The sequence below is a fragment of the Mirounga angustirostris genome, unplaced genomic scaffold (assembly GCF_029215605.1).
Source record: "Mirounga angustirostris isolate CCGP_5_RB_7025 unplaced genomic scaffold, mMirAng1.0.hap1 SCAF_1, whole genome shotgun sequence".
Classification (NCBI taxonomy): Eukaryota; Metazoa; Chordata; class Mammalia; order Carnivora; family Phocidae; genus Mirounga; species Mirounga angustirostris.
In genome coordinates, this window is record NW_026991709.1 from 12016828 (window position 1) to 12030309 (window position 13482).

General features: G+C 37.9%; 1 protein-coding gene across 3 annotated transcripts in view; it reads left to right on the forward strand.

The window, feature by feature from the left end:
• GART (phosphoribosylglycinamide formyltransferase, phosphoribosylglycinamide synthetase, phosphoribosylaminoimidazole synthetase) overlaps window positions 1-13482 on the forward strand; it is a 28956-nt gene that overhangs the window by 6000 nt on the left and 9474 nt on the right. For all 3 annotated transcript variants that reach the window (XM_045902523.3, XM_045902525.3, XM_064579244.1), the window contains exons 5-16: window positions 1045-1156; window positions 2106-2174; window positions 2689-2814; window positions 4346-4433; window positions 4660-4745; window positions 4929-5097; window positions 7572-7803; window positions 9880-9974; window positions 10343-10452; window positions 11264-11462; window positions 12824-13075; window positions 13318-13470. In XM_045902523.3, the coding sequence (XP_045758479.1) occupies window positions 1045-1156; window positions 2106-2174; window positions 2689-2814; window positions 4346-4433; window positions 4660-4745; window positions 4929-5097; window positions 7572-7803; window positions 9880-9974; window positions 10343-10452; window positions 11264-11462; window positions 12824-13075; window positions 13318-13470 (1691 nt within the window). The remainder of the gene's footprint in view (window positions 1-1044; window positions 1157-2105; window positions 2175-2688; window positions 2815-4345; window positions 4434-4659; window positions 4746-4928; window positions 5098-7571; window positions 7804-9879; window positions 9975-10342; window positions 10453-11263; window positions 11463-12823; window positions 13076-13317; window positions 13471-13482) is intronic.

A 13482-nucleotide genomic window follows, 5' to 3' on the forward strand; every position in this document is an offset into this window, starting at 1 on the left:
GTTAGAATATTTAAATATACAGGTCACTTTTGTGTCACAGGTTTATAGTAAGATAATCATGGGGGGAGAACTCATGCTGTGTAGGTTGCCTTTTTCCAGCATCAAAATAAAATGGGACTCTGTGCATGTATAGTTGTACAATCTTGTGGCCTTGCAGAAAGAAGAATATTTTTAATACTGAAGTGTTTCTAGGGGAAAAGATATATTTGGTTTAGCAGTCTTACACTCCTCTTATGGTCAAACTAACAAACACAGTGGCATCTTACAACATAAAGGATACTGATTCTTTCATAAATAATTAACTGAGTTGAAGAATCATCACTTGGCCTTCTGCCATTGCCACATAGATCTAAATCTTAAGACTAAACACTCTTGTTCTCTGTTATATCAAAAATATGAAGCAATTAATGAATGATGGTAGACACATGCCTTTGCCCTTTTTTGTTAACTTCTCCCTTTTACCTGGTATGTTTTCCTTTTAGTTGAGTCAGTTTCATTCTTTATTTATTCATTCTTCATCCTACAGGGTTTCTTAGACAATGAATGTTATTATTTCCTTGTAGCCAGATGCCTTGGGTAAGTAACAATTTTGTTACTTACTTTGGGTAAGTCTCCTTCTAGATCTCCAGTCCCACCCAACAGAAGAAATTACCAGGGACAGTTTCTTCTGTGTACTTCCAAAAATGACTTGTGTATCCATGCTTATGATGGTCTTATACAGTCACATCTTCAGTGGAATGAGTATAATCCACTGCTTTGTTCTTAAGGATCCTTCCATACTTACTGCTTTTTTCTTCCAAAGATGTTGCCTGTATGATCTCATGATAAGTGAGAAAAGCAAAGTTGTATGTACCATATGATCATAACTATAAAGGAATACATAGAAAAAAAATCCTGGTGGGAAGTATATCAAAATGGTGTTGGTATAAGTAATTTTTTTTCAGCTTTTTGGTGGTTGCTATAGCACATCATTACATCTCAGAGCACTTTAAGCTTTTGAATTTAAGGATTTATTGGATGTTGAAGATTACTCTGTCTTCACAGTGCAGACTTCCCTGCTTTGGTTGTGAAGGCCAGTGGTCTTGCGGCTGGAAAAGGGGTGATTGTTGCCAAGAGCACAGAAGAGGCCTGCAGGGCTGTACAGGAGATCATGCAGGTAGGTTGTTCCCTGGAAAAGTCACACTGTGTTGGATACTCCTTCTTAAGTTTATGAAATGTTGCTCAAGATAAGGAGAACCTGTCTAGCAAACACACAGGTAAGTTTTTTTATAATACCATGTATTAAAATCCATCTCTATAAAAGGGTTTTTGCAGATCTACACTGATGGCTAAACCACCATGCTATTCTTTGGAAGTAAATTCTAGCATGCTTTGTTGTCTGCTACGGAAAGGTAGAAAATCCTCAGACTACAGAAATTCAAATTCTCAACCGTCCATGGAGACAAAAGTATTTGTCCTTAGTGTCCCAGGTCTAAGAGAAGTGAAGCAATGAATTAATATACTTTTCTTTTACCATCCATCTTGGTTGTTTTTCATCCTTATAGAAATCTATTTTCAAAGGCATTCTCTAGTATAAAGGTAGCAGGCAAGCATATCATAATTATAATCAGACATAAGAATTAAGTGGTAAGGGTGAAAATATCTTTTTCTATTACATGATTGGAAACTGGAAAGCCAGATCCCCAGAAAAGTGTTAATGATATGTTCATTTCATCTGTACCAGTGTTGGCTCTGCATTATTGCCACTTGTCAAAGTAGGAAACATTCATAAGGGGCACCTGGCTAGAGATTACTAAATAAATAAATAAACTTCTAAAAAATTAAAGTTTATTTAAGTAATCTCTACACCCGATGTGGGGCTCGAACTCCTGACCCCAAGATCAAGAGTCACATGTTCTTCCAACTGAGCCAGCCAGGCGCCACAAATAAATAAACTTTAAGGGAAAAAAAAAAGGAAACATTCATATGTTCCTTTGAGGCTCTCAGAAAAGGAAGAGGAAATTACAATACTAATGAATTGGTTCATAATACAAATGGTGAAAAATGACAACAGCCCATTGAGTAAATATTAAAAGCTTTTTTTTTTTTTTTCAATGTACAACAAGGATAGAGCTTATGGAGCAGCTGGAGAAACAATTGTCATTGAAGAACTTCTTGAAGGAGAAGAGGTGTCTGTATGTATATCCACCTTTTTGGCTTTTATAGAGTAGGGGAAGCTGTATTATATACTCCAGTGATAATGGAGTGAGCCCCAGAAAGACTTGATTTATTCTGGTTGCTTCATGTGAAAGCATAAACCCAGCACTTACAAAGGAATTTGTATATGTTTAGTATTTTGGATGCAAGTGAAAAAAGGAATTTATCATCTTTTAATCATGCCCTGTGTATCAGTAGAGGACTTGGATTTTTATCCCATATTATTTAAGGGGGGTAAGGTTGAAATACTTCACTTAGAGAGTAGCCTGACTTTTTTTCCTAATTGGCTCAAGAATTACAGATCCTTCAGAAGTTAGAATGTTCTGATTCTTGATGTAGATAGCTTAGGCTTATTTATGTTTCAACTCACTTTAAAAAAAATTTTTTTTTCCCGAGAAGAGTTAAGGTACATTTGGTTCCCCTCATTAATTTTTTTTTTTTTTTTTTTTTTTTGTCATTTAAGATAAGTGGACTATTTTCTTTTCTCTACAGTGTCTGTGCTTCACTGATGGAAGGACCGTGGCACCCATGCCCCCAGCACAAGACCATAAGCGATTGCTAGAGGGAGATCATGGCCCCAACACAGGGGGAATGGGAGCCTATTGTCCAGCACCTCAGGTACTTCCCGTAGGCCCAGCTGAAGTTCAGTAGTCATTGTTTAAGTCTTCTCAAAGAGCTCTTGGACCATACTTTTCTGTTTTCTGTACATGCTATTACTAATCAGCAATTTGGATTTCCTGTTAAATGAAAAGTATCTCTTGTAGTCTCATTCTAAAACAAACCTTTTCTAAAGTCGGAAGAATTAAGTATGGATTGAACAGATCCCTCTAGGTCCTGCTCTCTACACGCTGTATTTAACCCATGAGAGCCAATTACAGTATGAAATTATTTTTTATTCATCTTTGGATATCCAAGGTCCAACACATAAGTGCTTATATAATAAGTGTGTGTGTGTCTGTGTGTATGAGACAGAGATGAATTGAGAACCAAGTCAGACTATAATTTGTTTTTATGGTCTCTGTACTTCATGGCGGGTACATAAAGTATGTTTCCAAACAATTTCTGGATAGTTTTTATAAGAAATCTGCATTGAGTGTCTTATAAGTAGAACTAGTACTTCAGAAACTCACCCATTCTTTTCATTTATGATAGTCAGTGGTTGTTTATGCTGATAATATAGTGCCTTATACACATTTTTCTTAATTAAGAGATTAAAAACTGGATTTACTTTAAGCTATAAGTATTAAAACTACTATTTGGTAAAAGTGATTTTAGTTTAAGAACCATCTCTAGGGGCACCTGGCTGGCTTAGTCGGTGGGGCATGTGACTTTTGGTCTTGGGGTTTTGAGTTCAAGCCCCACTTTGGGTATAGAGATTACTTAAAAATAAAATCTTCGAAAAATAAAATACATATTTTTTAAATTATCTCTAAGTCTAATTTTTACAATTAAATTTATAAACTCTCGGATTCTTTATCAGCTTATGAAATAGGCATAGATATACCAGAAGGATACAAAAGGGCCTCAAATTGGTAGAGGAACTTTTTTCATTTTTATTATTATGTTTTAGGAAACTATTTTTAGTGAGTTTTAAGTGTGTACATGTTTGAGAATCTATAGGTTTAGTAGTAAAAGGTGATTTAACATTTAGCCCTGAAATGGCCGTGGACACTGATCAGTAAATATATAATCTAACTTCTGCTTATGATAATTTTTTTCCCTCAGAGGTCGTCTTTCCTATTTTATAAGAATAAGACTACTTACCTGATAGAGTCAATGTGAGGGCTTTAAAAGCTTATGAATTTAAAGTGCTCAGCCTAGCTGAGGTAGTAAAAAATAATCGTTCTCACTTTCTCCTTTCATTGTCCCATATAGTACTGCTTACAAGATTTTTTTTTTTTTTAAGGATTTTATTTATTTATTTGACAGAGAGAGACAACGAGAGAAGGAACACAAGCAGGGGGAGTGGGAGAGGGAGAAGCAGGCTTCCTGCTGAGCAGGAAGCCCGATGGCGGGGCTCGATCCCAGGACCCTGGGATCATGACCTGAGCCGAAGGCAGACACTTCACTGACTAAGCCACCCAGGCACCCCATGACTTTTTTTTTTTTAATACCCAGTTACATTTAAATGTTTCTGTATGTTCCCCAGGTTTCTAAGGATTTGTTCCTGAAAATAAAAAATACCATTCTTCAGAGGACAGTGGATGGCATGCAGCAGGAGGGTATGCCATACACAGGTGAGCACATCGATGTCATTGTGGACATTATCCTTAGAGTGACTTTACACCTTGACAAAACTTCCCCACTTTCTCTTTTTTCACCGCCTTTTAAGTGACGACTCTTGTAACTTTTGCCATAGTTAGTGCAGAACCTCGAGTATTAGTAACTTATAGTCTAATTTTCAGTCACAATACAGTGTTTTCATTATAGTTTGGTTTTGTTTTTGTTTCCTTTTCAATGAAGGTGTTCTCTATGCTGGTATAATGCTGACCAAGGATGGCCCAAAAGTTCTGGAGTTTAATTGCCGTTTCGGTGATCCAGAGTGCCAAGTGGGTAATAGTTAAAGATAATATACTTTGTAGATGTGTGTTTTTTAATCTCGGGATTTATCAGCCTCGAAATAATTACCTTTAAGGAAGAATATATACAAGTTCTGCTGGTGTCTCAGTGAATACGTTGTCTAGGGAGAACTAAAATTTCTCTCAGTTGCCATGTTGATTATGTTTTTCCAGGTGATCCTCCCACTTCTTAAAAGTGATCTTTATGAAGTGATCCAGTCTACCTTGGACGGCCTGCTCTGCACATCTCTGCCTGTTTGGCATGAACACGTCACTGCCATAACTGTCGTGATGGCAAGTAAAGGTTATCCAGGAGACTACACCAAGGGTGTGGAGATAACAGGTGAGGATCTGAGAACAAAAGGGGGAATTACAGTGTGACAAGTGACCAGCGTTACAATAGGCCTTCCTCCCATGCTATGCTTTGCTCCTTTTAGGGGGCATAAGGGCCATCAGAAACCTTTCAGGGGTTTTTTAACCATGTTGGATGAGAGTGTGCAAATGTCCAAAATGACATTTTGGACTGTCATCCATTTCCCTTCCTGCACAAGGAAGACCTGTATGGGCCTAGCCAAGTTTCCAGAGTATCACTCAGTGTACCTTTCTCTTCCATCCTCCAAGAGCCATGAAAATAAAGGGAACTCATGAGAGTCAAAGTACCATTAGTAGAAACTACATCAGATAAATTTCAGAGGCATGATCACAACTAGACACCCCACCCCCACCTCCTGTGTGCAGCGTACCCCATAGTCACTTGGATGACAAAACAGTTAACTGTAGCCTTCTCTTCTGTTTCTCTTTATAGGAAGTGAGGCATTTCTTGTTAAATGATATTAAATAAAACAATGTCTTAAAATGCCAAATAAGTTCTAGTGCCATAAGCCCAAAGGCAGACCTCCAAGATCCCCAGCAGGCTATACTTTGGTCTCCCTCAGGACCCTAACTGTGTTTGGTTCAAACACCCTAGTTCCTGCCTTGCCCAGACAATAAGTCCTTTGCCCTGTGAAGCCCAGTTGTGGCACCTTTGCAGTTAGGAACTGATTGTCTTTTATTTTTATTTTTTTAAGATTTTATTTATTTTTTTTGAGAGAGCGTGCAAGGTGAGCAGGGAGGGGGTGGAGGGGGAGGAGGAGGGAAAGGGAGAGAATCTCAAGTAAACTCCACACTGAGCATGGAGCCGGATGCAGGGCTTGATTTCACGGACCCTGATACTGTGACCTTAGCTGAAATCAAGAGTGGGATGCTCAACCGACTAAGCTACCCAGGCACTCCTGATTGCCTTTTAAAATGAACAAAGAGAAGGGGTAGAATCAAGATCACTTACAGTGGTGAAATTTCCCTAAGATTGAGGTGACAATGTAATAGTCATTTCTGAGACAGCAATATTAGATATTCCCAATACCAGTAGGTAGTTGGGTACCTATGACTAATGCGCCTTGTTAGAAAAACATATAGGGAAGACCTTTGTTAACAAATTACTAACTGTGATGCTAAAAGAGAAGTGGTGACCAAAAAAGACAGACAATATATGAGTGGGGTTTTGTTTTTTTTTAATTAAGAGATTATCTTTGTATAAACTGCCCATGTTGGTCACTTGAGAATATAGAAAATATGGTTTAATTATATCTTAAGTGTAAAATTATATATGAGAGCTTAAGAATAATTCAAAACAAAATTAAGCTAGGTATTTTAGATTGGGCCTAAAATCAAATTTAAATCAAATTGTTTTAAGATTTTATAATTGTTATATTGAGGAAAAGATTAAGAATATGTTTTGCATTACAGTTATCCTATTGGTTATTTAAAGAAGCAAGAAAGCGAAAGCAATTTGTATGGCTATGATAAAGAAAAAAATTCCTTTACTCATAAGTAAAAGACGTGATCATGTATAGGTTTTATTCATTGATGTTTAGGGATTTTTTTTTCCTTTCTCGCCTTTTAAGTTTTAGTTATTAACGTCCTGTCAGGAGAGAATAACGTACAGGTGACCCTTGGACAATATGGGTTTGAACTGCATGGGTTTATACGTGGATTTTTGTAGAGTACAGTACTGTAAATATTTTTTCTTTCTTGTGACTTTGTTAATAACATTTTTTTTCTCTAGTTTATTGTGAGAATATAGTATATAATACATAACATACAGAATACACATTAATTGACTGTTTATGTTATGGTAAGGCTTCTATTCAACAGTAGGCTCTTAGTAATTAAGTTTTTGAGGAGTCAAAAGTTATACATGGATTTTGGACTGTGAGGGGGGGTTGGCACCCCTAACCCCGGCATTGTTTAAGAGTCAACTCTACATTTAAGTCTTAAACTTTTTGGACTTAGGTGTTTTTTTTTTTTTCTCCCCCATTGAAACAGTAGTTCTTACATGAGATTATAACACAGGTTAATGATAATACAATTACCACCCTAGAGCAGAACAGACTGTTCTAAATAGAGACGGTCTATTTGCTATCTTGTTGCTTTATTCCTTCCTGATAGGATTCTTGTGAAGATTCATTTAAATGAAATAAAAATCTTACTAAAAAAAACTTAGGGCGTCTGGGCGGTCAGTCAGTTAAGCATCTGCCTTCGGCTCAGGTCATGATCTCAGGGTCCTGGGATCGAGCCCCACATTGGGCTCCCTGCTCAGGAGGGAGTCTGCTTCTCCTTCAGCCTCTGCCTCTGCTCCTCGCCCACTTGTGCTCGCTCACTCGCTCTCTCTCTCCCTCTCAAATAAATAAAATCTTAAAAAAAAAAAAAACTTACGGAAATTATAAACCACTTCAGAAGTGCAGACTGTTGTTATTATGTAAATGTGCTTTCTTACAGGGTTTCCTGAAGCTCAAGCTTTAGGACTGGAGGTGTTCCACGCAGGCACTGCCCTGAAAGATGGCAAAGTGGTGACTAATGGGGGTAGAGTCCTTACGGTAACAGCAATTCAGGAAAATCTCATCTTGGCCCTTGAAGAAGCCAAGAAAGGACTAGCTGCTATAAAATTTGAGGGAGCCATTTACAGGAAGGACATTGGCTATCGTGCCGTAGCTTTTCTCCAGCAGCCCAGGTAAATTTCTTACCAAAGTGGTTCTAGCACAGCTTCCGAACTGATGTAAATGGCTATATAGAAAATTCTATTAACCTTATATTAAGCCATTCTATAATCTTTTCTCTCAATGGGACTGATCTTCTTTTGATTAGCATGTAGTTTGGGTCAAAACTAGTTAGAACAATATTCAAATGGGGGCACCTTGGTGGCTCAGTTGGTTAAGCCTCAGCCTTAGGCTCAGGTCATGATCTCCAGGTCTTGGAGTCAAGCCCCACATCAGGTTTCCTGCTCAGCAGGGAGTCAGCTTCTCTCTTTCTCTCTCTCCCTCTGCCGCTCCCCACCACTCATTCTCTCTTTCTCTTTCTAACAAAATCTTTAAAAAAAAAAATTCAAATGAAATGGGAAAAGCTTCATGGTAGCTTTTTGTGTTTGAAAAATTGAGTAAAATCACAGTGATTTAGTAAGGACTTTTTCACATATATTTTAAATATATACAGTCATTTGTCAATTACTCATCAATAAAGATGGGAAAAGGATTTTTATTCCTTGAGTTATATATTTAAATATTACTGTTGTATTTTTATCTCAGTTCCTGGTTTTGTCAGAGAATTCAAGATGAAAATATTGGCCATCTACCTTTGCAACTTAATTTGACTATATTGGAAATCTTGGCAGTCTCATTTTGTTACTTCGTTTATATTTATTACTGAAATGTATTTTTGACCCCTTATTTATTTGTTAGCACGTACAACGATTTCTTTGTAAAATCAATAAACTATTAATTGCAAATGTGAGTGTTTTGATTTCTTAAGTATATATCACAGTTACTATTATTCATTGAATTTGTCTATGAGAAATAAATATATTTAGGGCAAAATGAGAAATTTTTAGCAACTTAATTAAACTTAATCCCATTAATTGATAGACAAATATTTAGGTTTAAATACTGGAAACTTTTTAGGATTAGGAACATTAAAATACCATGCTAAAAGTTTTATTTTTCATTTTAAAATAACTAGATTCCATTGAAATGACCAATTGCAAGGGACTGTCATTGTCATCTTAATACTAACCTGAGTTCATAAAATTAAAGATGAAGAAAATGAGAGGGCACAATACCAGCTGCTACCTGAGAAAGGTTTTTTTAAATCAGTAGAACCTTGTTTCCTTTCTGAGCATGACCCTAGACTGCTAATTTCATTGGAGTTAATTGCCAAAGCTCTCAACTCTATTTGTACCCTGACCCATTGTTTCTTTTTTTTTTTAATTTTATTTTTTTTAAGATTTTATTTATTTATTTGAGAGAGAGAGCGCACAAGAGGGGGGAGCGGGAGAGGGAGAAGCAGACTCCCCGCTGAGTAGGGAGCCCAATGCGGGACTCGATCCCGGGACTCCAGGATCATGACCTGAGCCGAAGGCAGTTGCTTAACCAACTGAGCCACCCAGGCGCCCCTGACCCATTGTTTCTAATAAAATTTCACATATTTCTTCATGCACTACATCCCAGTATGCCCAAAGTACTCATTTTTGTAAGGCAAGGCTACTGAATTCCCAGTGCTGTTCATGAAATTTAGATGTACTGCTTCAATTTGTTGGCCCTATTTAGAAGGGAATAATGCACTGTCATTATCTGGTTTTGCTTTTTCCAGTGTGTTTTTATCTTGTTTCTTGCTGTCTTCAGCTATGAGGAAACTTACACAATTCTCTACTGCACTAAGAGCCCAGTTTCATTATTTAGGGATTTCTTTGTAGAGTACATATAATCCTAATTTTCACTTTTTTTACTCCATTTTGGCATTCCTTTCCTTCCCATACCAAAATTGAATAGAAAAATGTTGTGGCAAAATATCAGTATATCTAGCTATCTGTGAGAAATAAGAGAAGTAGTACTCAGTAGTGATAATAAAATTGAATCAACTGGGGAAGTTACTTAAACATATTCAATTTCCAGGGACTGCCCTTGACCAGTTAAAATCTATGGATGGGGCCTGGCACATTCGGATATATAAAAGTCATCTTCTGTTTTATATAATACCTTATAATTAAACTAATTTTCCCTGGCATTTAGGTGAAGTGTTTGTTTTAATTCTTCAGGGGCCTGACTTACAAGGAATCTGGGGTAGACATTGCAGCTGGAAATGTGCTGGTCAAGAAAATTAAACCTTTAGCAAAAGCTACCTCCAGACCAGGTAAGTCAGAGCCTGTCCTTTGCTAGTTCATTAACTTTGACTGGCATTGTGAATTGATTTGGGTGTTGTAGTTTACTGAGGAAAATGTTCCAAATTAATGCCAGATTGCTGTTAGGTCTTTCCCTCTTTAAGCCGAACCCATAGTCTTCTGCTTTCTTGTCTCTAATATAAAGGAGAACATCTCAAAAAGATATGTCTGCCCCTTTCATATATACTTAACTTTCTTGATCAGTTCTTTGAGCACCTGGTACTCTCCCCCATTCTCAGGAAAGGCATCTCTTATTGTAGCCGTGCTTAATTAGAAGTGGTTTGTATATCCGTGTTTAATCTATTAAAATGCAGTAGGTAATTAATTTCCTCCCCATTAGGCTGTGATGTTGATCTTGGAGGTTTTGCTGGTCTTTTTGATTTGAAAGCAGCTGGTTTCAAAGATCCTCTTCTGGCAAGTGGAACAGATGGTGTTGGAACTAAACTGAAGGTAATCAGACACCTATGTGATTGAGTAAAGGCCTTTTGTGAATGATAGAGAATTTACCATATATCAAATACGTATTTTTCCCCTCTTGATGTATATGCACTAAAGAGAACCATACCAAATAACCATAAAGTATGGCTAAAATATCTATGTATTTCTAACAACACGATGTTGTTGAAACTATACCTGGATGGAAGGGTTATTGGAGGGGATTAAACGGGATACTTTTGGGGGCACCTGGGTGGCTCAGTTGGTTAAGTGTCAGACTCTTGATTTTGGCTCAGGTCATGATATCAGGGTCATGGGATCCAGCACTGCATCCAGCTCCAGGCTCAGCAGGTAGCCTGCTTGAGATTCTCTCCCTCTGCCCCTCCCCCCACTCCCACACTTACACTCTTTCTTCCTCTCTAAAATAAGTACATCTTTAAAAAGTGGGGGGTTCTTTTGGGGCACCTAGGTGGCTCAATCAGTTAAGCATCTGCCTTCAGCTTAGGTCATGACTCTGGATTTCCCAAGCCCCACGTTGGGCTCCCTGCTCAGCAGGGAGTCTGCTTCTCCCTCTCCCTCTCCCTCTCCTCCTTCCCCTGCTCGTGCATGCTCTCACTTGCTCTCTCAAATAAAATCTTTTTTAAAAAAATTAAAAACAGGATACTTTTGGATCAAGTGGCTTATCAGAATTTAGTATTTTATCTTTAGGTGTTTGGAACAGCTAGCCAAATAGCAATAATATTTATTAGCTTCCGTTGATAAACTGACAAGGTATAATTTGGAGCTTATTTTTTATGTGGATGTTTTGTGTATTGTGCTTCTTTAGATTGCCCAACAGTGTAATAAACATGATACCATTGGTCAAGATTTGGTTGCAATGTGTGTCAATGACATTCTGGCCCAAGGGGCAGAGCCTCTTTTCTTCCTCGATTACTTTTCCTGTGGAAAACTTGACCTCAATATAACTGAAACTGTTGTTGCTGGAATCGCCAGAGCTTGTGGAAAAGCTGGATGTGCTCTCCTTGGTATGACCATCCATTTTAATCATATGTCCTTCTTCTTACTGTATTTTAGCCCTGTGTATAAATGTGATTAGTACTAATATAGCTAAGAAGAAAAACTACATATTACATGATGAGGCAAATAAAATATAGATAACATTACCTGAAGAAAACTTAGATCCTGGTGCCCTCAAGCCCCTCCTCAAGGGTTTGTCCCCCAGATTTCCTATTCCTAAACTGTGACCCAGGCCTTACCTTTTTCCCTGATCTTTATCATTTCCATCCCCATCTTTCTCAAGGGCCTCATGGACAAACATGGTTAGGGGTTATTTCCTCCTCACTGGCCTGCAGCAGAAGTAGATGATTCCTGACATTCTACATCTTAAGCATTATTTTCCAACAGAAGTAACACTAAGAATATAATGTACCTAAGATTTACAGAAATATTGCTTAAATATATATGGGAACTTTGAGCAAAATGAATTGTAGGTTGACCAAGCAATGAACCTACCTCTTTTATATTAACTATTTCTGTGGACACATCTTTCCCAAAAGCCAAAATGACCTTTTCAACCATCTTTTAGAACAGTTTATAATTTGGAGTCTGGGGGCGCCTGGGTGGCTCAGTCACTTCAGGTCATGATCCCAGGGTACTGCTCAGGCTTCCTGCTCAGCGGGAAGCCTGCTTCTACCTCTCCCACTCCCCCTGCTTATGTTCCTTCTCTCGCTGTGTCTCTCTCTGTCAAATAAATAAATAAAACCTTAAAAAAAAAAATGGAGTCTGCCTGCCTAGACCCTTTCTTTACATATGATCACAAAAGTGAACTATGCTATACTTTTTAGGCCAGGGCATTTGGATTTAAGCAGGCCTGATTAAATCACCTCTCTAAGCCTGTACCGTCATCTGGAATATAGAGTGATTATAAAGGTCAAATATAAATGAAAGCATTTCTAAAATTAAACTGCTATAGAAATGACATTATATTCAGCCAAGCATTCGTTCTTTGAAGATAATGCTGTTTGGGGGTTACACTTATCCTTTGTGGAAATTAGTACTGTTTCCCTTGAAATCACACTTGGTCGAAAATTCTGTTAGGCAGCTAATAGAGTACATATTTTTTAATGTTTGCGGAATATAGCCACGTGTTTAATTGTTCATAGTAAGAGTAGGGGCACCTGGCTGGCTCAGTCAGAAGACCATGCAACTCTTGATCTTGAGGTCCTTGAGTTCAAGCCCCATGTTGGGTGTAGAAATTACATACATATATGTATACATACATACACAGACAAACTTAAAGAAAAAAAGAGGACCTGGTGTCAGTACTTCCTAGACAGGTTTATAAATATTATGTGATTTCTTGGCTCTTGTTTTATCATCCTGCCAGGAGGTGAAACTGCAGAAATGCCTGACATGTATCCTCCGGGAGAATATGACCTAGCTGGTTTTGCCGTTGGTGCCATGGAGCGGGATCAGAAACTCCCTCACCTGGAAAGAATCACTGAAGGGGATGTTGTTATTGGAATAGCTTCATCTGGTCTACACAGCAATGGATTCAGCCTTGTAAGGAAAATTGTAGCAAAATCTTCCCTCCAGTACTCGTCTCCAGCACCTGAAGGCTGTGGTGACCAGACCTTAGGTAAACACACTCACGTTTAAATTTTCCTGCTTGTAAATAGTGAGCAACCACTCAGTGGGTTAGTCTTTCATTAGTTAATTAGAATGGAATAAATTACATTATCCTATGATTTCACCGTTTGGACATTATCATATAACTGGCGTGTCTACAGGGTCAAATCATTCTCTATTTCAGAATTGTTGACATATGCTTTGGTTTTACATTCATAGGCTAAGTGTTTGTCTTATCTCTCCAATACACAGGGGACTTACTTCTCACTCCAACCAGAATCTACAGCCATTCACTGCTACCTGTCCTACGTGCAGGACACGTCAAGGCCTTTGCCCATATTACTGGTGGAGGATTGCTAGAAAACATCCCCAGAGTCCTTCCTCAGAAGTTTGGGGTAGATTTAGGTAAGATTGCTA